This window comes from Tiliqua scincoides, chromosome 3 (genome assembly GCF_035046505.1).
Source record: "Tiliqua scincoides isolate rTilSci1 chromosome 3, rTilSci1.hap2, whole genome shotgun sequence".
Classification (NCBI taxonomy): Eukaryota; Metazoa; Chordata; class Lepidosauria; order Squamata; family Scincidae; genus Tiliqua; species Tiliqua scincoides.
Window position 1 is genome coordinate 154,394,418 of NC_089823.1, and position 26,330 is coordinate 154,420,747.

The 26,330-nt window shown below is 44.5% G+C and overlaps 1 protein-coding gene and 1 pseudogene across 2 annotated transcripts in view; both read left to right on the forward strand.

Moving 5' to 3' along the window:
* The window catches only part of LRRC20 (leucine rich repeat containing 20), a 137,619-nt gene extending 117,860 nt beyond the window's left edge, over nucleotides 1-19,759 (forward strand). For both annotated transcript variants that reach the window (XM_066622139.1, XM_066622138.1), the window contains one exon: nucleotides 15,644-19,759. In XM_066622139.1, the coding sequence (XP_066478236.1) occupies nucleotides 15,644-15,789 (146 nt within the window). In that variant the 3' untranslated portion in view covers nucleotides 15,790-19,759. The remainder of the gene's footprint in view (nucleotides 1-15,643) is intronic.
* On the forward strand, nucleotides 6,716-6,832 carry LOC136646296 (5S ribosomal RNA; annotated as a pseudogene).
* Nucleotides 19,760-26,330: the final 6,571 nt, after the last annotated feature.

Below are 26,330 nucleotides of genomic sequence, written 5' to 3' on the forward strand. Positions count from 1 at the left end.
GTAATATTTTGCTTTGCTCAATTCAGCTTTAAAAAAAAAATCTTTTTCAGAGGAGTCATGAAAAAAGTGGCATGGCTAGTCACTCTGGAGTCTGGCACAAAGTTTGAAATGTTACCCCCATAATTTCACTTTCAGGTGTGACAGCACACCCCCATGGTTAAAAAAAAAAAAAGCCAAAAGCTAAAGCGGCCATCGACTTTGGGAGGGAGCAACCGGAAGGGTGGTAAAGCAAGGGGGTGGCCGGTGAGCAGTCAGAGAGCGTGATCACCACTTTCAGCTCCAGGGAAAAGTGCAGTTTTAAAACACTCTGATTCCCTCCTAAATTTTCTGGTTTGAGGCAAACCAGTTTGCTGGTATATCCAAACGGTGTTTTCCCCCAAATGGTAGTTAGCCTGGAAAGTACAGTTTGGCCATTGGAGCAGATTTACAGCCTGATCCTGTGTAGGTTTACTCAGAAGCAATTCCTAGTGCATTCAGTGCAATTTAGGTCCAGGTGTGCTTAGAATTGCTTGTCCTAAGAGGAAAAAAATGCCGCTCAGTGTTTTTTGGGATGCCCTTCTCTCTTTGAAGGCAAAATACTTGCAAAATGTTTATAGTTTTTGTCCCAGCAGAGTTACTAATTCTTGCCAGGAGTGTTTATGTGACCATATCCTTCAAGAGTTTTTGTGAACAGTAGCAATTACCTATCGTGATGAAAGAAAGGGCATTTCCAAATGTGGTAATTACTTCTAGTAAATTAGTCTATTGTTGCCTGTGAAAAAATATGCGTTGGGTATGTCTACATGGCAAACAAGAAAATTAGTTTCGTTTGTTATGCATAATGAGTTCATCTTTCTTTCACATCCAAATGCTAGTCTGTTGTGGCTCTGCTGCACACATTTTGCTAGAGTTGCAAAGTAGCATGGCCCGACCATAATCTTAGGGAACAGGGAGCGTATCTAATTCTGCTTGTAGAATCAGGGTGACCAGATGTCATAGCCGCAAAAGAGGATGGGCCATCCCAAAATGTAGGGCATCAAGAAAAATTTAGGACATTACAAAATAAAAGCAAAAAACACTCATATATTGATCTCATGTGGTTAATTTCAACACCAATTATTAAATTTAAGACTACATTACATATAATTTTTTAACTGCGGGAAGGCTATGTGCTGCCTGCAGGGGCTCCCTCACTGGGAAAAGGAGGACATTTAAATTCCTTTCCAGGACATGAGGCTGAAAAAAGGATATATCCTGGAAAAAGAGGACATCTGGTCACCCAGTGCAGAATAGAATAGAATTTATTAATTTCACATTGGATTTTTTTATCAGAGAGTGCACTAATATAGATAACCCCCTCCCCCCCCAAGTAAAACTCATAAATCATCTAGCACAGGAGATCACCTCAAGGTTAGTTGTTTCTGTAGCTCTATTTCAATCCCAGAAGATTCCATTACAGTGTTCAGCTATTTTGGACTTGTTCTTGACAGAGCATTGTCCTACATTCCTGCATTCCAAAATGTAATAATGGAGCCAGAGAGATTATTTAAGACTAGAAATACTACCCAAGAAATCTGAAAGAAAAAAGCATGCTATAAAAGTCTTGATTTTACCATGGAAAGAGCCAACACTGAATTAAGGAGGTACTCTTCACAAGAACTGGAGGCAGAATACAAGCTGCATGACATTGTTCTGTGACTTGCAAATTGGTAACAGAAAGCTGAAACTCATTTAAAATAAGCTTCTTGACCTTATTATTGTAGAAAATGAGTGTCCAAACATGAAGGCAATAGGTTTTAAAGGCTAGAGTCCACGGCAGGGGAAGCTGCAAAATGACAAGGGAGACAGGAAGAATGCAGAGGCAGGGCGTGACAACTCGACTCACCCTCCTCAGCATGGGAGGCCAAGTCTACCATGCAAATACAAGTGGGTCAAAATTTGAGATACCCTTGATGGTAGGTTCGAGGCAGACATTTGAGATGCTATGCTCAGCTGTACATGATTCCTGCCCCATCTCACAAGATCTAACCTCATCACTTTGTCCAGCAGCTCCAGTAGAATTGTGTGGCTCTGGGAGCCATAATCCAACGGATCATTCTGTCTGCATGCCCCAGTAGTGTTAAGAACTACTGTTGACATGTGTCTTGTGTTGGGCATATTCACAAGTTCAAGAAAAGTTTATGTTAGAGGTAGGAAAAAATGTTTTTCATGCCCCTTGCAAAAGCACCCTGGTAGAAACTGCGTCTCCGTTTGTTGAACATCTCCCTGTTCACTGTAATGTTTTTGCCTGGCATCGATTAGCTACAGTCTGTGTCAACATCTTTGAAGTTTGTACAAGTTGCCATCGTTGCCCTCAAGAGCCGCCCCCTGCAGGAATCCATCTGCCCTTGTTTTCTCCATGAAAAGGAAAAAACAGAGAATGCCAAAAGAATTTGCATTCTTTCTTAGTACTTTGATCTGCAGCTCTTAATTGGGCCCCATAAGAGGACATTTTTAAAAAAATTGAGTTTTTGGAGCACAAGTGCTGCAACAAAATCAGTCTTTATTTTTGTTATTAGTATTTTGAATAGTAAATAGTAAACAGCTGCTTCAGTGCTTTTCAGTTTGAAACAGTATGTGTTCCTATAGAGAGAGGGAATTTCCTAACTATGGGGGAATCAGTGGTGTCACAAGGGGGAATTGGGGAGGGTTGCCCCCGGTGATGTCCCCAGACAGAGCGCGTCCCCACACCACCTTTCGCTGATCTTTAGACTGCTTTGTGTCCAGCTGCCACACACACTCACTTTGATTGTGTTTTTGCTGTGAGAGCACTTGGTGGCGGGGCCTGAAGTAGCCTGAAGAACACCCAAGGGAGTCAGTCTTTCACATTTAAATCAGTGTGAGAGCAATATTATTCCGTCACCCCCAAACGTCCGTGACGCAGAGGTCCTTCAAGTAAGCACCGCAGCCACCCTGGAATTCATAAGAACCCGCAGGAATTCATAAGAACAGCCCCACTGGATCAGGCCATAGGCCCATCTAGTCCAGCTTCCTGCATCTCACAGAGGCACACCAAATGCCTCAGGGAGCACACAAGACTGCAAGAGACCTGCATCCTGGTGCCCTGCTGGGGTGGGTGGAATAATTAAGGTTGAAAATGAAACAAAAAAACCCAAACAGCCTGACATGGACTGACCAGCCTCAGTGATACCAGGGGTGGGCCAGGTGAAGTGAGCACCTCTGGCTATGGATCGGTGGGAAGTGGATGACTGATCTCTGCGCACCTCCACCTGCTTCCTTTGTTAGTCACTTCTCCTGGCTTCTGCAGTACCTACCTATCCTGGCTTTGTTCTGTCTCTATCATCTCCTGCTCTTGCTGCCCTTTGAAAATGGCAGAGAGGAGCAGGAGAAGTGTGAGGAAGAGTGCAAAAATTTCCTAGAGCATCTTCTGGAAGAAGCTCTAGGCGACTGCCACTCTTCCCACTCTTCCAGTCCTCTTTGCTTTTTGGAAAGAGTAGCAGGAGTGGTAGGAGGAAGTGATGGAAGCAACAGATGGCTCCATAGTTGGGTTGTGTGCAGGGGTGCACCTCACACAAGGACCCACACCTCTGCCCAGCAACCACTAAAGCAGTGAGGATCCACTGTAGCCTCTTACCCCACTACCACCTTTGGATGTGCTAGTTGGGAATAAACAACAGCAGACCTTGGGGGGGGGGGGGGAGAGAGAGAACAGATTTCTGTAAACCCCATACAATTTATTGTGTGCTGGAGGTTGGTATTAAGATAGGGAGATGCAAAAGGCTGTGGCAGGACATACTTGTGTTGTTCTATGATTTCAGATTTTTTTTTAAACTCTGCATTGTTACTTTAGTTTTCCATTAACAGTTGCAAGAATTCAGCACTTTTAACTTTATATTCCATCCCCATTAAATGAGAGGAACTGTGGCTGAGGGAGGACGGGGGACACTTGTGGTGGTGGTATACTGGTCTCTTTTTAAAGAGAAAATTGCTGCACTGCTATAACAAGGGAACATACAGATTACAAAGAAAAGATGTTTAAAAAGTTAAGCAAAAGGTTAAGGGAATTGAAAGATATGGCCATGGAAGAAGCAAGACCACTTTCCTAATCTGTGGACTGCAGGATGCATGCACAGCTCAGATGTACCTGTATCTGCTGTGTGGATCAGGCCAAGTGACACCTGAATGTGCATGACTCATGGCTCTTTGGTTGTCAAAAAATAATTTCTGCCACTCCAAGTATACAGCTACACGTAGAAGTCTGATATCTTTTCCAGTACTTTTGCAACTTGTTTTGCATTCAGAATGGTTATGAGTCAGTCCAAAAGTCGCAGTATGGCCATACCTTTCTTTGAACCAACTAAAATGTCTCCTAACAGTGAGCTGTCTTCAAACAGCGAACATTTTTTTCAGGCTGGATGTTCAAGCACCAGTGCTTTTTTTGTAAATAAAAAGGTGCAGGAACTCACAACTCGTTAATCTTTTATTTATTTATTTATAAACTGTTTTTTATTGGAGAACTAAAATATTTTTTATGTGCTTCCCCCCTAAAGATGAACTTACTTCTGAGTAGACATGCATAGAATTGGGCTGTCAGTCTCCACATCCCCTTCCCCCTAGCTATTTTTTCTACACATGGGGAAAAATACTGTACAGGTGCACTTATAGCGTGTAGTATGTAGTGTGGCACTACTTCGAGGAGAGGAAGCAGTGAATGGATTCTGAAAAATGGCTTACATGAGTTCCATGTAGTAAAATTACTCTAAGCAACTGTGGGAGTAAGAACAAAAAAAGAATTCTTACACAAGAGGGGTCCTTAGGTGCACACAGAAACAGCTACATTTGCAAACAAGCGATTAAATATGGTTTAATTCAGGTATCAGAATACTCTGTGTCTTTGGGAAGGCGCTTGGCATGCAATTGTATGTTCTCTGCTGCCCTGAGCAGCTGCTGTGCATTGCTGGAGAGGAGCTGCAAACGCTGGCTGGCGGAGGGCATGCTTGTGGGGGAAGGATGAGGAGGATCTCTGGCAAGGCTGGACAGCACGTTGTACAAACGTAGAATCCCTTTTCACCTGCCCTTAGCATGTGAAAACGGGTGCAGATATATATCTCTGCCAGGATTAAGAGCCCAATCCTAGGTATGTCTACTCTGAAGTAAGTCTTGTTCTAGTCAATGGAGGTTACTCCCAGTGCCTAGGATTGCAGCCTAAGAGCCCAATCCTATGCATGTCTACTCAGAAGTCCACTTTAGTGAATGGGGCTTACTGTGGATAGGATGGCAGCCTTAGAGTCCAATCCTGTGCCTGTCTACTCAGAAGTAAGTTCCATTATAGTGAATGGGGCTTACTGTGGATAGGTGGCAGCCTCAAGGCCCAATCCTGTGCCTGTCTACTCAGAAGTCAGTCCCATTAGAGCCAATGGGGCTTCCTCCCAGGAAAGTGTGGAGGGGACTGCAGCCTCAGAGCCCCTCCTCTGCCTGTCTACTCAGGCTGCAAGGCTATGACACTTTCCCAGGAGTAAGCCCCACTGAACACAGTGGAACTTACTTCTGAGTAGACATGCTTGGGCTCTCAGGCTGCAAGGCTATGCACCCTTTCCCAGGAGCAAGCCCCATTGAGCACAATGGGACATACTTCTGAGTAGACATGCCTAGGCTCGTGCTGCAGATTGGCACGGGGCTGCACCAGCCAGTTTCCTTCCCCTCCTCCTCCGCCAAGCCAGTACCTAGGCACTCCGTGGGTGCGGCAGCCCGTCTCCCTGGCTGGCTGTCTGTCCTCCTCGGCATCAGCACATGTTCCCCGTGCCCTTCACCGGCTTGGAAGCTGTTCTGGGAATCAGAGCGCAGGGGGAGGGGAGGCGGGCTGGGCTCAGGCGAGAGCTTGGAAATGGGGGCAGGAGGGGGTCATTGTGTGGTCAGGCAGGGGCCAGGCACCCGCCCACCCTGCACCCCCCAGCACCCACCCAGCGAATGCCTCTATTTTGCTCCCCCCCTCCTGGAATGCCTCCAAAGGGGAGGGGCCGCTGCAAAAAGGTGCTGGAACTCCGTCCCCCCGCGTTCCATTAGAAAAAAAGCCCTGTCAAGCACAATAATGGGTGTGCTGGGTGGGAGGAGAAAATGGTGCAATTCTGTCATTTCTAACTGTTTTGAGATGGAGTGCAGACTTGCTAGGTGCAAAACCTTGAGTCAGTGACTGCTATTAAAACATTGCCACACACCAGAAACAAGGTTTCCAAAGCCCATTGGTGCTGCTCAGTTCCTGTAAAAGCCTGCCTATCGGATAATGGTTGCAATCTTGGCATAGTGCAGATGCTGGCTCTCCCAAGGGTTTCAGAAGTGCACAGGCAAGAATCACTGAGGCCTGATATGCACAGGGTAAAAAACCTAAACTTGCTGCCTTTTGTATGGCAAAATTCTCACTGCTAGTTATTATTACGCAGTTTGTAACCTTAAGGTGCTGATGCATTTTAATTGTGCCATTCAAAATTCCTTCATATTGATTCTTTTTTGCAGCAGTCCAATGGCCTTAGACAAGCCTGTCTGTCATTCTGCTATTGTTAGCTGGAGGAAATGTAACTGTTTGCAAAGGGCTGAGAAGGATCTCCTGGCAAATACCTTTCTCCACCTAAACCCTCCCTTTTTTACTCACCCCCAACCGTTTTTGCAAATTGTTTTCTATTGTTGTACAGTATTTATTGTTTTTATTGTAAGCATTATTGTTATTTTTTTTGTGAAACTTGACAGCAACTGTTACCCTGCACATGCCCAATCTCGTCTGATCTTGGAAGCTAAGCAGGGTCAGGCCTGGTTAGTACTTGGATGGGAGACTGCCTGGGAATACTGGGTGCTGTAGGCTTATACCATAGACTTTCGAGACTGAAGGTTGCCAACCATTTTTGTAAGCCACCTTGGGCATTTGCCTTTGGCAGAATATAAATTTCATCATCACTGTAATCATCATCATTATCCCAAACTACATGAAACACAGTTGTTATCTGGTGTAGAGCAATTGATAGAAGTCTCAGCCTAAGTATCAACTAGTATTGATGTGGTATGTAAGATGTTCCTAAAAGGATTGTTTTTTGCAGATCTGATGGTGTCATTTCAGTAAGCGGCCGTTGTTTAAAGTAATTTGCAAAACTTTTTGAGATGGTTCCAAATGCCCTGATGACAATGGGGACCACTTTGCAATGTTTTATCCAGTCCTGTGATTTCGATGGCCAGGTCTTGGTATTTTGCCATTTTTTTGTACTTCTTTTTCATCGTTTCTGGCATCTCCAGGAGTTACAATATTAATCAGCTATATGTTTAATTGATATTGCGGTTCCTGGAGATGCCAGTCGATGAAAAAAGAACTAGAAACAATTATCATTACTTTTATTAGTAATAATATTTTTATATAATATCTTGGTTAGTCAAATGTATTGTCTTAGCAGTCTGGCATTCTTTTGTGCATGAATGTTACTGCCTTCAGTGAAGGACAATGACCTCTTCTTCAGAGGTCAAAGACAGAGACAAACTGATGAAAGGCACAAAAGTACGCAGGATTGGGCTGTCACTTGGAGCCTATTACAACAACAGAAGTAACTTCCACTCTCCTAAAATGGCTACCAATGGAGTGTGTAGCTCTCCGTCTATGGCCATTGTGTGAGTGCTGCTGCAAGGGGTGGCAGCGCCATAGCTCCACTGGTGCTCTCTGCTGCACCTGCCAGACCAGGTGAGGTAGTGGTGGGGATGGGCAGGGAGGGGTTGGATCTGGCAGCAGTGACATGCACCAGATCCTAGTCCTTTGATTTTGAAGCTCCCCATCCCTTTCCTCTCCTCAGATGTGCACCACCTAAAGTGCAGGCACCGACCGGTCTGAGGAGACCCATTGGCGAGTGGGAGGCTTATGGGGAAGTAAGGGAGATACATTCCCTTTCCTCCCAGTTCGGTCCCACCAGGGCTGGATGCAGTGCGTGCTTTTTTGGTGCTGCTTCATTGGCTGGGGGGGGGGGGGGGTTGGGCCTTGTCAGGGTCAATGTTTAAGGGGATCACTACAAATTTAATGCAGAAATGCATAACAGAACCCCAACCTGTTGTTCTGTTTTTGTTTAGAAGAGAAACCGCTTTGGGGAAGGTGTTTATGAGCAACGAAGTTGCAGAGGAAGGGTGCTTAGCCCTTTCCTTGCCTCCCGTTTCTGCATTCCAAATCCCCCTCCCCAGCTTTCTGTGCTGCATTTTGAACCCAGCAGAACAGAAACCATTTGGGTGATAATTTTGAACAGACAAATAGCAGGCAAAGATTTTGACCAAGGAAGAAGTTAAGCACCCTGTATTCCATGCCACTTCTTTGCTCAAAAGGTCCCCCTCTCAAATCTGTTTTCTATTTCTTTTTTTTTTTTAAAGGGGTGGCATTTGAACTCTGCTCCCTGCATTTGTTAGACCTTAAGGCTCCACTTCTGAAGTGATTACAGAGCTAAAGAATACTTATGTTTCTTAGTGCTTATCGGTGAAAATACTAATGCTACCTCTGTGGTTATTCTTCCTGGCAATTGTTTGAATCATACCACTCCTCTATTATTAGTGAAATTACACTGGCTGCCTTTTCTCAGCAGCAAGAGGTCAAAGGTGGCCTCTTCAAGACAAGGCAGATTGCCTTTGTGCTATATTTAGAGTGTACAGTATTGGAAGATGAGAGTAGTATACCGAAGGTGGCAAGATCCCTACCTTTGGTTTCCAGAGGTTTGATTTATCTCACTGGGGATGGCTTCAACAACTGCTGATATGGCAACTACAGGAGTGCCAGGGGACCCATTCCTTTCCCAACACATTCCTGCTTTTTTCCTTCCCACATTGTTGCTGGACAGGGGAAGCTGACAAGTGAAATCTTATGAATAGGCATTTTCACAAGAGACCAGACAGCAGTTCAGGATGAAGCCAACCCCAGAGGTGGGAATTGATAATTGCATGGAAACCCTGGTCATTTTGAGACAGATCAGCCTGCAGTAAACTCCCTGATATAATCACGAGCAGTCAGCCACTGTCTGTTTCCTTTCTAGTGTCCTTTTTTGTCCTCTTTTTAAAAAATCGAGTGGGGCTATCAAAGCTCTTGGAGCAAAGGGAGTTGTAACTCAAATATTCCTAAGAGTTTTCCTAAAGCCCTAAAAATTCAGTTTTCCTAAAAGCCCAATGTAAATTAAAATAGGAGCTACAGCATGTGTACTATAGACACATTTGGCATCTCAGCTACTGTTTATGCCATGAAATACATATGCAGGCAGACTGGCATTACCCATAATTACAAAATGTGACCGAGGCCTTGAGAGACCAGTCATGGATTCCTCTCCATAAACAACCAGAAACGTTTCCCACTCCAATCCTGTCTGATTTCCTATTGCAGTGTTGGGGGGGGGAATCATACCCATTCCTTGAGCTCTGTGGCTTAATATGCAAGTTTGCACTTGAAGCCAATCATGTCCCCTCCTCTACCTTCTGCTCGCTCAATTAAAAAAAATTGATCAAAGACAATAAAGAAAAATGCATCACATTGAGCCAATTCAGCCCTTGAGAACAATTTTCAAGTTCAAGGACATAATGAAAGCTCATTTCAAAACGTGTTCCCTGGGCCTGACAGAATTAGCATCTGGCTATAGGCCGCTCTGGCTGGTCTTAGAAATTTCTGCAGCTGCAAGTCAAAAATTTAATCGTACCAGTTCTATTGCCTGTATTTCTTTTTAATGGCTCGCAGAGATGGAAGCTGAAAGGGGGAAAAAATCTGTCTGGATTTTGCTACCCAAAGTAACTGTTTCATGTTGCTTCAAAGTGAGACACCCTGCAACATGGCTAGGCAAGACATGTAAAATTTCATCTCCATCCAAATGGAGAGACCCTCCCTTTAGTCTTTGCAAAGATGCCAGCCTCTTCCTGGGCTCCGTCTGGTTGCAGGATACTTTGGATGGATGTTTGGGGTTCTGTCCTCAGATTTTATATCCTAATAAAAGCATTACCCTAATTTGAATTGGGGATTTTTTTTTTCTTGTGCTCTAAGAGCCTCTTTCAGTTACTGGATAGTAGTGGTTGGGAGATAAATTAAACAGATGTGGTAGTAAAAGAGGTCAGCCCCCCCATCACATGAATTATACTCAGAAATAAGCTACTTCCTGAAAAATCTCCTTATTTTAAAATGAATTCAGCCTAACTCCTCTCTTTGAGCCCTCAAATAATAAGCACCCAGCCAGCCCCCCTTCATTTCATCCACCCTGATTTTCCAACAGTGCAATCTTATACAAGTTTATTCCAAATGTTCAAATAGGGTTACTCACAGCAAAGTGTGCACAGGATTGAGGCTCAAGTTGCCTTTCCTTTAAACTGTTCTTACCTGGGCAATACCAGCAATGGCAGATAGCTATGAGGGGAGGAACAGAGAAAGATGTCTCCCTCCTTCTCTTTTCTGTGCCAGAACAAAAGGCCCCAGAAACCCTTGGAAAATGTAGTTTCCACAAGAGCTACTGCAGTGTCAGTGCTGCCTGCATGTTATACCAAGCATGGCAAAGCATTAAAGACTGCACTTCCTAACTATAATTTAATATCTTTTTACACTTATATTGCAAAGTTTATCTTACATATTTGTGCCAGTATGCTATTCCCTTCCTTGTCTCTCAATATGCCCTCTTTTTATCTTCTGACTTGCACCAGCCAAAGAACCGGCACATGTCCGAGAAGACCTATTGGCGATCAGGAAGCTTACGAGGAGCCTCTCGAGCAGCCCCCCACTATAGCATGCAGCATAGCCTGTTTTAGTGCAGTTGCATGCTATGGCGGAGAAATAGATAGACTAGGCTTAATGCGGGGGGGGGGGGAAGCCTTTACCTTTATAATTTGTAAAGTCAAAAAGGGTATGGAAGATGAGAGAGGGATGGAGTGGAGCACTCTGTTAATCTTTGGCATTTAAGGCCTTAAGCTCTTAATACTCCCTCCACTAGAAAAAATAAAACAAAAGAAGACCAGAGATAAGAAGGCACATTTGATTTTAACATCCTTTTTATGCTACAATAGAGATAAGGAAAAATAATTGAAAATAATAGAATATAAAAGGATTGAAACATCCTTTTATATTGCAATGCATCACATCATCAAAAGACATAAGAATTAGTAAAAAAAGTAAAATAAACATAGCTAACCGAAGCAGCGTTGGCCGCTAGATACAGTAATTCAGAAAACCAAACACTCTCCTGAGTCTCTAAAATCTTTTAAATATAGAAATAATTTGCAGAAAATTTGTATCATCATATCAGGGCTCACATTAGAATGGAAAGTCAGGACATATGGCTTGTGTCTGCTGCGTAGCACTTCCAACATGCCTTTCTGGAGGCTGAGTCAGAACTGGCGTAACAGCAGCAGCGGCAAAGTCAGTGAGTCTGGGTCAGATAGGAAAATGTATGATCCCAGGACATTTCCAGGGCTTCTCCTGGGCCTTCTTTTGATCCTGGACCAGGGTACAATTTATCCCTTGCTCCCCTCACTCATGGGAGCTGTATTTCTCAGTAAGCAGACTATTAACTTCATAGTCTGAAGGCCCCTGTTGCAGCAACTTTCCTGAAACTAAGCAGATCTGGGTCTGACCTGTGCCTAGATGGTCCTTAAGTCCACTGCCTTGAGCTCTGTGGAGGAAGGCTGAGACACAAGTACACCTTTCCATCGTTATGCATACCTAATCTTGTTCCTGGAAAATAGGCCTTATAGTGAAAATCTGGATCAGTGCAATTACCACATTAATTTCAATGGGAAAAATTATAACTTGTTCCAAAGCCATTCCAAGTTCACAAAAAAAACCTAATTTAAAAAATGCCTAAGGCCTAAATGCCTAAAAGCATAAGGAAAAAGTTGCATGACACAATAAAATAGAACATCTAACAACATTATACAGCATCAATGAAGTGTTAAAATTGACAATGAAAATGGTTCAGAAGTTCCAGCAGCACCTCATGCTTTAGTTGCAAACTGTGAGCAACTCTTATGTTTCACCCGTTTTTCCCATGATTTTTTTTTCATCTTCTTCCGTTCTTCAGGACTTGTATTACAGTAATTTGTAGAAACAGAACAAAAACAGATGTACTATGAAAGGGAGCATATATTGTCAGTGCCTTGAAAGCATAGGGACACACTACCCATCAAATAGTGCATCTCACCACTGCCCTGATGGAAGGTATCTCCTCTCCAGCCTTGATTGGTCCTCTGAGAGTACTGAGGAGTGTTTCCCCCTGAAGCCTGCAGGAACACACCTGAGAAAGGGGCCCTTCTGGACCTCTGTCCTACCAGGGGGAGCAATCCAAAATTTGATTCAAACTCCTGGAACTCCTTCTTGGGCAGATTAGGCAAATTTGTCCCTGAAGCTCCAAGTGGAAGGGATGTGTACCTGTTGGGTTAAATGGGAGGTAGACCTTGCCTCCATGAGAGACCTGTTTCCTTTTCCTTCCCCACCATTACTAGATGTTATATCAAAAATCTTGGTATGGATAAAGAGGGATGGTCTTAATATATGCAGTATGGATAAGTAAAAATCTATATAGCAAAAGGAGTTACAAAGAGGGAAGAATGTACAATAAATATTGTCCGTTTTAATATTGTTAGCTGCCCTGAGCACCACTGGAGAAAGGTGGGATACAAATCTCTTAACTAAATAATGCGACAATACAGTAGCATTACAGGAGTTCTGAGAACACACGCATCACACTCTCTTCTCTGACAATATCCTTAAACCAGTACCCTGACCTTCATCTTCTCAGCACGCCATTTCTATTTACAGCTCCCAATTGCATCACTCCATGACCTTTCCAAAAGTGCCTGAAAGGTGTGTGTGTTTAAATCTGATTATTAGGGTACAAGAACATAGCAAGAATAACATCAACTTGACAAGTGTTAATAGGTTTCTGATGTAGCAAGGTTTTAGCAAAATAAATCTACAATATATTACATTGATTCTGCTTTGAGAAAAAGAAACTCTAAATACACTTATGGTTGGTAATGAAATGTAAGAAGAAAAATAGCCCTTCTCCTCAAGCTGTTTTTCAGTGGAGGCAGTGGGCCGTCAAGGGAAAGCTACTGGTAATCGACTTCTTACGGCCATCATTTCTCACTGAGATTTGAACTACTTCATTTTAGTCTGTGCCTGCTTTCAAATGGCAGATTTATTTCACCGCAGAGGGCTCTGTATCCCATGGTGTTGCTGTCACACGAACCAATTACTTGTCAGATATTTGTCAACTTCTTACTGGGCTTTCAATGCAGGTGCAGACCACTGTCTCTCTCCGGCCCAAACTAATGTTACAGTTCTTGATTCAGCGTTCTGACAGTGCAGAAATTGGCTTTCGCTTGCACCAATCAGCATTCAGTTTCTTGTCCTTACTGGAGATCTGGTCTTGTATTTGTGGACAATTTAAGGAGCCCTTCTTTAACAGGGTTGGAAACTAGACTCCGATGACTTGGACCAGAGTTGCAAAAATGCACATTTCTCCCTGACCTCATCCCTACACATGCTGACTCAAGTCTGCCTATGTCTGGGTGTGCTTACAGTTTTCGCAGTGTGATAAACCTTGTGGGTCCATCATTCAGACCGGGCGAATAGCAGGGAAGTTCCAGCTACGAGGCAGGGAAGGGTTAATGCATCCGAGCAGGAGGGGGGAGGCGAGAGAAAGCTCTTTTGCTCATCTCTGATAGGAAGGAAGGAACCCATGATCATTGGACTCAGGATGGGAATTGTTGTATTTTCTTTGGCTGAGAAAGGGCAGGAGGAGGAGCCAAGGGGGTTCTTGTCTTATGATTGACTGCAGAAACCCAGGGAAGGGGGGAGGCAGTTCATAGCAATCACGATTTCCACCACATGGCATGGCTACTCTGAGCTCCATTGTTACTTGGGAGGAGGAAGCCCCATTGAATGACCAGCTGCAGTGGGACTACTTCTGAGTAGAGCTGCCAAGGATTAGGTTGTTCTGGTAAGCCTTGCAGCTTCTGTCCATGACCTTCCTCCCTCTTGCAGCTTCTGATCCAGCTCTCTCACAGTCCCTCCTGCCCTGTTTACAGATGGGCAGGGACATCAGGGGAGTGTTTAAAGAGAACTCAGATACACACATCCTCCCCGGCAGCAGCATGGGCCCCTAGCTGGCACAGCGCAGCACTTCCAGCCCTTGATAGGCTCAGTGGTGACATCACTGCTGAGCTCCTCCCAGCTGGCTGTTGCCAACAGCCTCCCTGCAGCTGCCTTGCTGGATAATGTCAGCTGGTGAGCAGCTGGAGGGCTTGAGAAACACCATGGTGGGGTAGGAGAGAAGAAGGGAGGTGGGGCAGAAGAAACCAAATGGAGAAGAAACAAGGCGAAAGAAACAGAGAATAAAGAGAAAGAGGGTGGCAGGAGGCTGCACCACTAGGAGAGGAGGCAGATGGGGGCAGTAAGCAAGGGAGACCCGGAGGACAAGCTGGAAAGAGGCAGAGGTAGACTGAGTCAAAAAGATCTAAAGGGGTGCAAGGGTAAGGAACTAGGTGGGAAAAGGGAACTTTCCTGGAGAGCAAATGGCTGCCTTTGGTGAGCTCCAGCAGGAATTGGGAACTGCAATGCCTGGACAGAGAGGAAGAAGGCCTTTTGTGAGGGGCAAGTTCTCATGCCCATCCCCAAGAGACCCATCCATCCCCTGAACCAGCTGATCTGGCTGGCCAACTAGGCCTTACAATTCCCCTCAATGGCCAAGAACATCCTAAACCATAGGACTTCTGCCCAAGGACCACAGAGCAGGTATCAACAGACAAACTACATTTATGTTGTCAGCAAGTGGAGAATACTCTTGTTTTGCTTAAATAAAGAAGAAACCAGAGGATGTCGTTTCTAACATCCATTCGCTATGTCTTTCCCTGAGCCTACTACCTTGGGAAAAGGTGGAGGGGGCTGCAGACCCGAAGTATGCATTAATGAATTACAGTCATAACTGCTTTTAAATATGATGCGTATTTCAGAGAGCTAGAATGAGTCATTCATATTCACCTTAAACAGCTAAGGGAGAAATTCTGAAAGCAAGTGTCAACAATTACGGTATTATTTATTGAGTCATTCATTCAATTTCTACCCTGCCTTTCATGAAAAATGGGCCCAAGATAGTTAACAAGCAGTATATTAAATAAAAAAGCAACTTACAACCACCATCACCAGTAATTGGAGACCAATAAAATGACATGCTGAGCAGCAATGAATGTTTCTTAGCTGTGGCCAGATCTGCCTTTTTCAAAGGAAGGGCAACAGCTGGGGTACCAGATGAAGGTGGGCAAGGACACTCCCAGTCATATCTACCATCTTCTCAGTAGCGTCCCCAACAGGCAGTATTGTAGGTTGATAGTTTTACTGCATGCCTGCAATTCTTCCCCTATAAAACTCACCAGCAGTCAGTGAGTACAAAAGGGACACCACTTTCTTCTGTAGAGCAGGAAGTAAGATTGTTACCACAACCACAGGTGTTAAGTGCTAAAAGGCTCCTCCTCACCACGGGTTTTAGTCATTTTGCATGCACGCACACACACACACACCCCATATTGTGAAAAGGGAGGGGGCAGACATGAATTTGTAGGCTAAACTTGTCTGGCCCTAACACACTGGTGCTTGTCTTGAAAGTCATTGATTTCTTGCTTCTTTTTCTTGTTCCAGACGTGCCTGTTGAGAAACTTGCCTCAATGGAATCTCTTCAGAGTGTGAACCTCAAGTCAAATCCAGTAAATGAAGAGGTCCGGGTAATTGCCAGGCCACTGATCAAGTTTGACCTCCTGACATCTCCAGTCATTCCCCAAGTTTGAAATGTGGTTGACTTGAGTGTGTAGATGTAGTGCTGTGGCTGGATTTGGTCATGGTTCTAGAAGAAATGAGAATGCAGTGTGCGCTGAGCCAAGATACACCCACCAATTTTTCCCAAGCTGCACTGCTCCTGCATGTGTTAGGTTTTGTGGGCTTCCGGAGTAGTAGGAAGCACAGTGTTCTTGCTGAAATGAATCTCTGCTGATCTGTGAACCAACTGAAAGCACATAATGCCTACAAAGAAAGTGTCTTTTGACTGATCGGAGAAGGACAGGTTTCCTTGGACAGACAGTAGTCTTTCCCATTATGGAAGGGGAAAAAAGACATGAGTGAAATGCAGCATTCTTCACACCCAGTGATCTGTGATTTGAGACAAGAGTGGCCAGTTGGATACCTGATCGATGACCAATCAGACATGGTCAGCTTCTCTAGCCCATAAAGAAATTTTACTTGCAGCATCAAATTGGGATGGAGGATGGGATAGAAAGTCTGAACTTCAACACTTGTGTGCGAGAGACAGATTCTACGCTTTAATGCTACATATTTTCTGGTTGTGAATGTCAAGACTCAGCTATTAAGTATTCAGACTTTATCAACCGCAAGAGGATCAGAAGGCATGAGGAAATACATTTCTAGATCCAAGAGCACTGCCTGAAGAATAAAGTGGATTTCAGGAAGTTGGCTGTCCTGTGTTTAGGAATTCCATAAACTTCCGCGCGTAGTGCAAGCTGCCACCATGTCTTTGGAATTAAATTTCTCTGATAAATGTAGCGTTGAGTGAACACATATTTTCTTAAGCTTTCTGCATTTGATATTATGCTTGATTTCATCCTGCAGCTTTGATAAGCCTCTGCTCAGGATTTGTCTGTACTTTGATAGTATCTAGTCTTTAGCTGTGTTTTTCTCAGGGTAGAGTCTTAATAGTTTTTCAGCTCATTTCAATGTAAATCCCCACATGGTGATGCAGCGGCACCAGCACAGGCTGTGCTGCATCCCACAGAGATTTTGGGCTGCTGGAGGTCTCCTCGGGGTAAGCCCCAGAAGCAGCAACAAGTTAACTCAGACCTGTGCCAGTGATAACGCTGGCACAAGCCCACATTGATCTGTGTAGGTGGATGGGGTCCAGGAAGGGGATTTGGGTATGGCACACACTGGTGCCACCAATTCCCCCCCCCCAGAATTGATCCACTCTCTCCTACTCCCATTGCTGCCCTGTTCTGCCCTCATCCCACTCCATTCAACCCCCTCCTTATGCTCCCCCCACTCCTGTGCTGGATTTACCTGCTCTGGCAAACCTCCCAATGGCTGCTAGCGGGGAGACTCTAGCTTTCTAGCCCGCACACCTGGGCCTTGCATGTCACAAAGTGCTTTATGGCACTTTTGCAACAGCGGAATGTGCATTCCACCAGCATAGGTCCTCATTAGGATTGGGCTGTTAGACTTTCCCTGAGTGAAGGGCTCTGGTTATGGTTGTTACCATTTATTACATTTATAGATCTAGCTTCTGCCCCCCCCCCATTGATGGGGTGGTATAAATTTGTACAGGGGGTTCTGAAAAAAGCACTAAATTTGTAAAAAAAAAAAAATACACACTCGTGTTGTAAACCAACAAAATCCCTGTCAAATGACAAGCTACAGGATATAAAGACCTTAGAAGCCACAAGGACTCCTGGGAGTTGCAGTGCACTTCTACATGTTCTGTATATAGACACACAGTGTACCTCCAGAAGGATTCCTGTGACCAGTTCATCAACTGTGGAATAGAGGTTATGCTCTCTCCACAGTAAGGAGAGCACATGATTTTCTCTCATATAATTGAATGACACTTGGGACTGTCAAGGATTCCTTTCGTTTCAGTTCCTAAGACCAACCTGTTCTTAAGCACAACTGGCCTACTGTCTAAACGCTGCAAGTTAACCCAGGTGCATGTCCCAATTAGTTCTTAATTAAACTATCCTCTCAAGGGTCTACACTCTCAGCTTGAGAGACTAGGCTACTGATCTTCATGATTCTAACATGCTCCATCCACTCAAGGGCCTAAAGGAACACAGTGAATTCACAGGGCACAGTTCTTAGACAAAGAAACCAAACACTAAGTACAAGGTTCTAAAGCATATGTGTCTGATTAACTCAAACACCTGCAGACCAGATGGGCCCACATTTCTGTAGGACAAATTGCTCCTCAGTAGTTTCCACCCCTGATTAACAGCTAATCTCTCAGTTCCAGGGAAAGCTGAGGTGCTTCAGACTGTAAGCCCTCTCTTGCAGATTCTGGACTCCCTCCAAGTTCTCCCAGGGATTCAAGATTCAGGCATATTGCAGCATTTTCCAGTAGCATATGGGCAGACCAATCTTATCCACTCTGGCAGCCAGAGGAACAGCTACACTGGAATGGCTGCTGCTGTATCCTATGGGCACTGAGGCAGCTGCTAGAGTCTCTTTGGGGTAAGGAAGCGTTTGGTCCCTTATCCTGGATAGAACACAGCCAGCCGCAATGGGTCTCCTCAAATCTGTGCTGCTGTTGAGAAGGCACAGAATCAAGGAGGCCTATGCTAGGGCACCTTTCTGGGCACCAAGGGAGCACAGGATACAGCAGCAGAGGCTACCTCTATCTCCACCCCCTACCGAGCTCAATCTTCCCCTCCCCTGCCCAGTTCCACTTACCTCATGCCCTTCCTATGCCCCCAAAAGCCACTCTGCCAGCTGGCAGAGTAACTTACCACCAGCTGCTCCCACAACAGGTCCTTCTAGTGCTGGCCCAACACCAGTTCTCCTTGCACCTTGGTTGCAGCAAATGTGCTTTATGTCATGTTTACAACGCCCAGAGTCATAGGATTGGGCCCTGAGTAGGTAGGCTAGACTTAGTTGGAATTAGTACTTCATTCTCACACAACACAGATAATAATAGAAACAGTTTCTTTAAAGAAAGAAATTAAGGTTTCATTTCCATAGAAAGGCATAAGGTACTTCTGAAAAGAGTAAGGATACCCTACAATTAGAAGGGTGATATAAACCTTTGAAGCTACTATTGGTCACTCCACCTGACCCCTCCCAACTGGAGAACCCCAGCTGTGGTCAATTTCTAATTGGCACAGCCTTGGCATACTGGCTCTGCCAGGTTCCACTAGGCTTCTTTATCTTGGTTCTAATGAAAAGCAAGATAACACAAGCTTCTTCTCCCGGCTAATTAAGCTGATTCTCACCAGCTGGTGCAAGGATGGCTGCAGAATCGCAAAAAAAGAGTCAGAGGTGGGTCTGGATTTCACTTGTTCTTTACTGGGACACCATTGGATGGGGTTCTGCCCCTGGAAATCTCAGCCTTTTAAAAGCAGAGCCCCAGATGGAGTTGTGTAGAACTAGAGTGTGAGCAAGTGTAGGGAACTGGCCAGGCAGACAGGTATGGAAAGCAAAAGTAACCGACATGCTGTTAGAGAAGGCAACTCCAAGCTCCTGATTTGAATAATGTTTTTCTTTCATATTGTGAACAAATATAGATTTAACCTTGTCAAAACTCCTCTGCAGGAACTTGTAGAAAGGGTTGCACTTCATTTTGACTGTAATGAGCTGAGGAGTTTTGCCCAGTCTGTGTGCTTGCCTAAAGAGACTAGGTAAGATGCGTCAGTAGAAAACGCTTATTAATTCACCGAACAGCAACAAAGCACATGTTTATGGATGCTCCTTGGATTGTTTGCTTCTTTTGTTTTTTAAAATATGTTAAAATATTGCTTGAACTCACTTTCTGGTTTTGATTAATTGGAGCACAGGGTTTGGAGGGCTGGGACTTGCTCACTATTGCACAACTTGAGATTTCTTTGTTTTCTATTTTTAACCTTATAGCATTGGGATTTTTGCTGGATAGGAAGTCTTGTCTATATGCTATTGTTCCCACTCTTTTATTTATTGCCTTCAGTGTGTGCTTGACAGGCTGTAACAATTGAGCGCTTTGACAAATAAACCACCTGATCCTCTTAAGTCCTACGCTCTAGTCGTCTAGTGCAAACTTTATAGAAATAGATGCTGCTGTAATGGGGTGGCTTCAAATGGAGAAAATGCAGTATCTCTACCTCCTGAAAGGATAGATCTGTAGCCATCTGATTTTCCTATGAATAAAAAGGAAATGTATGAAATTCATACTTAGTTCCATGCACTGTCCCACTTCTACTTCCTTTATATAATCACCCACCTTTTTTCTTATTAAAAATGTCCAAATGTAATACTGTTTCAAAGAACAATTTTAATCCCCCCCATTCAAAACATTGCAAAGAGTAAGTGTGTATAAGCAGGTAGTGTACACAGTGGTGACCTGGGATCAAAAACACGTTCCACCTGAACATGTTTTTAAGCGACATGCTGAAGCCCGTAAGCGTCTTCCTTGACAAAAAAGTTGCATGCAAGGATGGAAAGTGTTAGACTCCCATCCATAATAAGACTGTTATTAGCAGCCTTTGGGGCAATAGCATGAGGGGAGAGAGATAATGTTTCATTACTTGCACTTCTTTGTCCCTATCATCAGGATTGGCCTCCCAACTCTGTGGCTACTTTTTGTGAAAGAAGAGGTGCTTCTGGTTTGAAGTACACCTCTTTAATAAATGTGTTTGGGTGACTGCATTGTGTAACCCTCTGGTACAATGAGGAACAAAAAGAAGCAACATTTAAAGAAAAATCTTATGGTGCTGCATCCTAAAAGGATATGTGATGGAGATATATGAAATGTAAGAGGCATGAGATGTGGCTGTTTCCAGAGATCACTGGGATTAGGCAGTTGCCAGACCTAGATCCATCAAATCATCCAAATCCATCTTGGCTGTAACTTGGTGAAGGGGCCAGCAACATTTACTGCCTCTGCCTAAAGTCTGGGGTGACAGTGCAAAGAACTCTGGTGCATTCTGTCTGTTCAAGTACCTCCTCCATTCTTCACTGTCTGCTTAGACTGTGACCATATTTGCGCACCAGAACAGAGACATAAATGCTCTCTTCTTGTGCAGTTTAAAAATTATTGCCTTCACCTGAATCTTCCCAGATCTTTAGATGACCAGGATGAAAGTTGATATTGTACAATCATTACCTTATACATCCTGGTACGTCTCCTCCTACTCCATCTCCTGTTTGCCTCCTGTGAATCTGACATAATTTTTTCCTCCCCATAATGTGCCACCAGCTGTGTTGTATCCTCTTTTATTCCTCACACACACACACACACACACACACACACACACACACACACACACACACACACACACACAAAATGCACTGGTAAGAGTGTGAGTATGAAAGAGAGAAATACTAAACTCCTCCTTTTGCCATTCTTTTACATCCAGGTCTTGGGAAATTTAACATTCAGCCAACATGCCTTCCCTCCTAGTAAACACATGAATAAGCTCAGTCTTGCTGGAATCTTGTGTCCAAGGAAACTCAATATGTGGGCTAATATTGTTTGACTGTACCAGCGGTGATATGCCTTTAATGTTCTTGAAAGGAGGAGTTCATAATAGGCAGTGAACTCACAACTGTCTGCAAAATGAAACTGATCAAATATCCAGTAAAAGCAACTTACAGTGCTGCTCAGTTAACCAAGGAATTTGTGGTTGATTGGTTTGTTTGGCCAAGGCAAAAAAGGTATATAACCTAAACAAACAAACCCCCAAATCTTCATAGTTAGCTAATTGAATATGGGTCCAATCCTATCCAATTTTCCAGGGCTGATGCAGCTGTGCTTACGGGGGTGCGCTGCATCCTGTGGTGGGGCAGCAGTGACAGAGGCCTCCTCAAGGTAAGGAAACATTGGTTTTCTTTCCTTGACGGGCTACACTGCAGCTGCCTTGGTGCTGGAAAGTTGGCTAGGATTGGGCCCAAAGTGATCTATTTTGTTTGCTGCTAAACAACTACTAATCTATATGGAGAAAGTCTGGGGGGGGAAGCTTTATAAAAGCCCCCCCAAGCATAGCTACGGGGGAGGGCACAGCACTAAATTTTGCAGGGCACCTCATTATGCCCTGAAACCTGCCCTTCTCCCTTGCTGTCTGAGCCATTCCTGGCAGTGAGAGAAAAGCAAAGGAGATGCAGCTGCCTTTCTCTCACAGCCAGTAATGGCTCCCATGGCGAGAGGGAGGGTCAGCTTACATGGTGTGTTGTGGCACCCAGCAAAACTTAGAACTGTACCCTCCCCTATACCTATGTTACTGTATAAAAGAATGATGCATGGTATTACCCAGGAGGAGGGACCTGATAACATGAGCTTTGATAAGCTTGATAAAAGGCCTTTATATTTGTTTTTGGGATCTATATCTTGCACAGTGTTTTGCCCCATTGTCTTGGCATCATGTAGGCTGGAGCCCTTGCCTACTTTCTTGATCAAAGGAGAAGAACTCCAAGACTTTGCTAAATGACTGTGGCTTAGATCAGCTAGTCACGGAGCCCACCAGAGGACAGGTGACTCTGGATTTAATTTTGTGCGGTACGCAGGACCTGGTTAGAGATGTAAACGTTACTGAGCCATTGGGGAACAGTGATCATGCTGCGATCCGTTTTGACGTGCACGTTGGGGGAAGAATACCAGGCAAATCTCTAACAAAAACCCTTGACTTCCGACGGGCGGACTTCCCTCAAATGAGGAGGCTGGTTAGAAGGAGGTTGAAAGGGAGGGTAAAAAGAGTCCAGTCTCTCCAGAGTGCATGGAGGCTGCTTAAAACAACAGTAATAGAGGCCCAGCAGAGGTGTATACCGCAAAGAAAGAAGGGTTCCACTAAATCCAGGAGAGTGCCCGCATGGCTAACCAGCCAAGTTAGAGAGGCTGTGAAGGGCAAGGAAGCTTCCTTCCGTAAATGGAAGTCTTGCCCTAATGAAGAGAATAAAAAGGAACATAAACTGTGGCAAAAGAAATGTAAGAAGGTGATAGGGGAGGCCAAGCGAGACTATGAGGAACGCATGGCCGGCAACATTAAGGGGAATAATAAAAGCTTCTTCAAATATGTTAGAAGCAGGAAACCCGCCAGAGAAGCGGTTGGCCCTCTGGATGGTGAGGGAGGGAAAGGGGAGATAAAAGGAGACTTAGAGATGGCAGAGAAATTAAATGAGTTCTTTGCATCTGTCTTCACGGCAGAAGACCTCGGGCAGATACCGCTGCCCGAACGGCCCCTCCTAACCGAGGAGTTAAGTCAGATAGAGGTTAAAAGAGAAGATGTTTCAGACCTCATTGATAAATTAAAGATCAATAAGTCACCGGGCCCTGATGGCATACACCCAAGGGTTATTAAGGAATTGAAGAATGAAGTTGCAGATCTCTTGACTAAGGTATGCAACTTGTCCCTCAAAACGGCCACAGTGCCAGAAGATTGGAGGATAGCAAATGTCACGCCTATTTTTAAAAAGGGAAAGAGGGGGGACCCGGGAAACTATAGGCCGGTCAGCCTAACATCCATACCGGGTAAGATGGTGGAATGCCTCATCAAAGATAGGATCTCAAAACACATAGACGAACAGGCCTTGCTGAGGGAGAGTCAGCATGGCTTCTGTAAGGGTAAGTCTTGCCTCACAAACCTTATAGAATTCTTTGAAAAGGTCAACAGGCATGTGGATGCGGGAGAACCCGTGGACATTATATATCTGGACTTTCAGAAGGCGTTTGACACGGTCCCTCACCAAAGGCTACTGAAAAAACTCCACAGTCAGGGAATTAGAGGACAGGTCCTCTCGTGGATTGAGAACTGGTTGGAGGCCAGGAAGCAGAGAGTGGGTGTCAATGGGCAATTTTCACAATGGAGAGAGGTGAAAAGCGGTGTGCCCCAAGGATCTGTCCTGGGACCGGTGCTTTTCAACCTCTTCATAAATGACCTGGAGACAGGGTTGAGCAGTGAAGTGGCTAAGTTTGCAGACGACACCAAACTTTTCCGAGTGGTAAAGACCAGAAGTGATTGTGAGGAGCTCCAGAAGGATCTCTCCAGACTGGCAGAATGGGCAGCAAAATGGCAGATGCGCTTCAATGTCAGTAAGTGTAAAGTCATGCACATTGGGGCAAAAAATCAAAACTTTAGATATAGGCTGATGGGTTCTGAGCTGTCTGTGACAGATCAGGAGAGAGATCTTGGGGTGGTGGTGGACAGGTCGATGAAAGTGTCGACCCAATGTGCGGCGGCAGTGAAGAAGGCCAATTCTATGCTTGGGATCATTATGAAGGGTATTGAGAACAAAACGGTTAGTATTATAATGCCGTTGTACAAATCGATGGTAAGGCCACACCTGGAGTATTGTGTCCAGTTCTGGTCGCCGCATCTCAAAAAAGACATAGTGGAAATGGAAAAGGTGCAAAAGAGAGCGACTAAGATGATTACGGGGCTGGGGCACCTTCCTTATGAGGAAAGGCTACGGCGTTTGGGCCTCTTCAGCCTAGAAAAGAGACGCTTGAGGGGGGACATGATTGAGACATACAAAATTATGCAGGGGATGGACAGAGTGGATAGGGAGATGCTCTTTACACTCTCACATAATACCAGAAGCAGGGGACATCCACTAAAATTGAGTGTTGGGCGGGTTAGGACAGACAAAAGAAAATATTTCTTTACTCAGCGCGTGGTCGGTCTGTGGAACTCCTTGCCACAGGATGTGGTGCTGGCGTCTAGCCTAGACGCCTTTAAAAGGGGATTGGACGAGTTTCTGGAGGAAAAATCCATTATGGGGTACAAGCCATGATGTGTATGCGCAACCTCCTGATTTTAGGAATGGGTTAAGTCAGAATGCCAGATGCAAGGGAGCGCACCAGGATGAGGTCTCTTGTTATCTGGTGTGCTCCCTGGGGCATTTGGTGGGCCGCTGTGAGATACAGGAAGCTGGACTAGATGGGCCCATGGCCTGATCCAGTGGGGCTGTTCTTATGTTCTTATACTTTGGACATGATAATTAATATTGCATTCACTCAATTGTCAAAAAGAATTACATGCTTTAGTGATGCTCCACTTTTCTATTGGATAAGCAAATCACTTTTCAGTTTTGTTCTCTGCTCCTTTATGCTCTTCTAATTTTTGAACTGCTGCAGAGAGAAAGGCTCTGTCTGGTTTTTCATGAGAGCTTTTTTGGGGTTGTGCTGGGACCTTTCAGCATGATCACAGGGAGTCCTGCACATAGGGATTTTAGTCGCTCTTCAGTGATGTTCTTGTGACCCCAGAGATAATAGAGCAATAAAATAGGCATATGCTGGCATTCATATGTACTACACAATGGGGGGGGGGGGTTTGAGATCTTGCTGGTCTTTCCCATCACCACCTGCAGCTTGCACACTGGAAGCACTATTTTCACACAAAGAGCCTGATGTGTATAGGCCCCATTCTTGGCAATTTATACATCTTCATGCACAGAACACATCCTTCTGTACCCTTCTGTTTTGAAGAAACAGTTGAGTGGTTATAGATGGTGGAGGCTCAGTAGGTGGAAAAGGTGGGGTTGAGAGGTGTGTCGGCACACTTTTTTTAAAGTGGAAGTGGAAAATCTGGGTACAGCTTCAAGCACTGGCCCTTCTTCAGCCAAGTCTGCATACAGTTTCCACAGGTTGTGCACAGGTTCATGCAGGTCCCTGTGCTAAAGTTGGCTCTGATATGTTCCCCATCCCCCACTGAGTGGTGAGTTTGAGTATCACTTAGGGCTTTGTTCCACCTCAAATGTGAGAGACACCTCACAATTTTTCTCCCAGAATTTTCACTTGCTCAGGAGACTGAGTGCAACCTATCTTGAATGTCAATGTGATGACATCTCAGGACCACATAGCCAATCAGATCTGGTGACAACAGCAATACTTCTTGACTGCCCTCACTCTAAATTAGCTATGTGATGGCAACACCAAGTCAATTCCAAGTGAGGTCATGAGGCAATGTTCTCATTCTGAATGACTGCCAGGGCAAAGCTGTACTGGGAACACTTTGGCTCTGTTTGCAGTTGCTTGCTGTTGAAAAAATGCCAAAGTGATGTGCAAATGTGATGTTGAAAATGTACACCATGTCCATTTCAACTCAGCACTCATTGTCAATTGCATAGATACAATCTATGTATTATTTAAACTAGTGGGAAGAAAGGACAAGTAATGGGGACTTGAGACCCAAGTTAAATGTGCGCTCAGAATGTGGGATAATATTTTACTGTAGGTGATATGCCTTTGATGTTCTTGAAAGGTGATGTATGTAATAAGCATTGGACTCACAACTGTATGCAAAAGGAAACAGATAAAACATTCAATAAAAAGAGTCTTATAGTGCTGCTCAGTTAACCAATGAGTTTGTGGCTTTGATAAATGATAAGGGAAATCACTCTATAAAAATATAAGCAGGGCCAGCCCGGCATGAAGCAAACAATGTGGCTCATGTCAGTGGCAGACAGCAGCAGACTGATGGAAAAAGGGGTTCTCTGAATCAATATTATGTAGTTATAAGCAAAAGACTTTTATTTTCCTGAATCAACCCACCAACTCCTGTTGGATTACTAAGAATAAAATAGGAGCAGAGGCTGTAAAATGATTTCAAAGAAAAATATTCACAGTTCACAATCATGTACATCTTTCTTG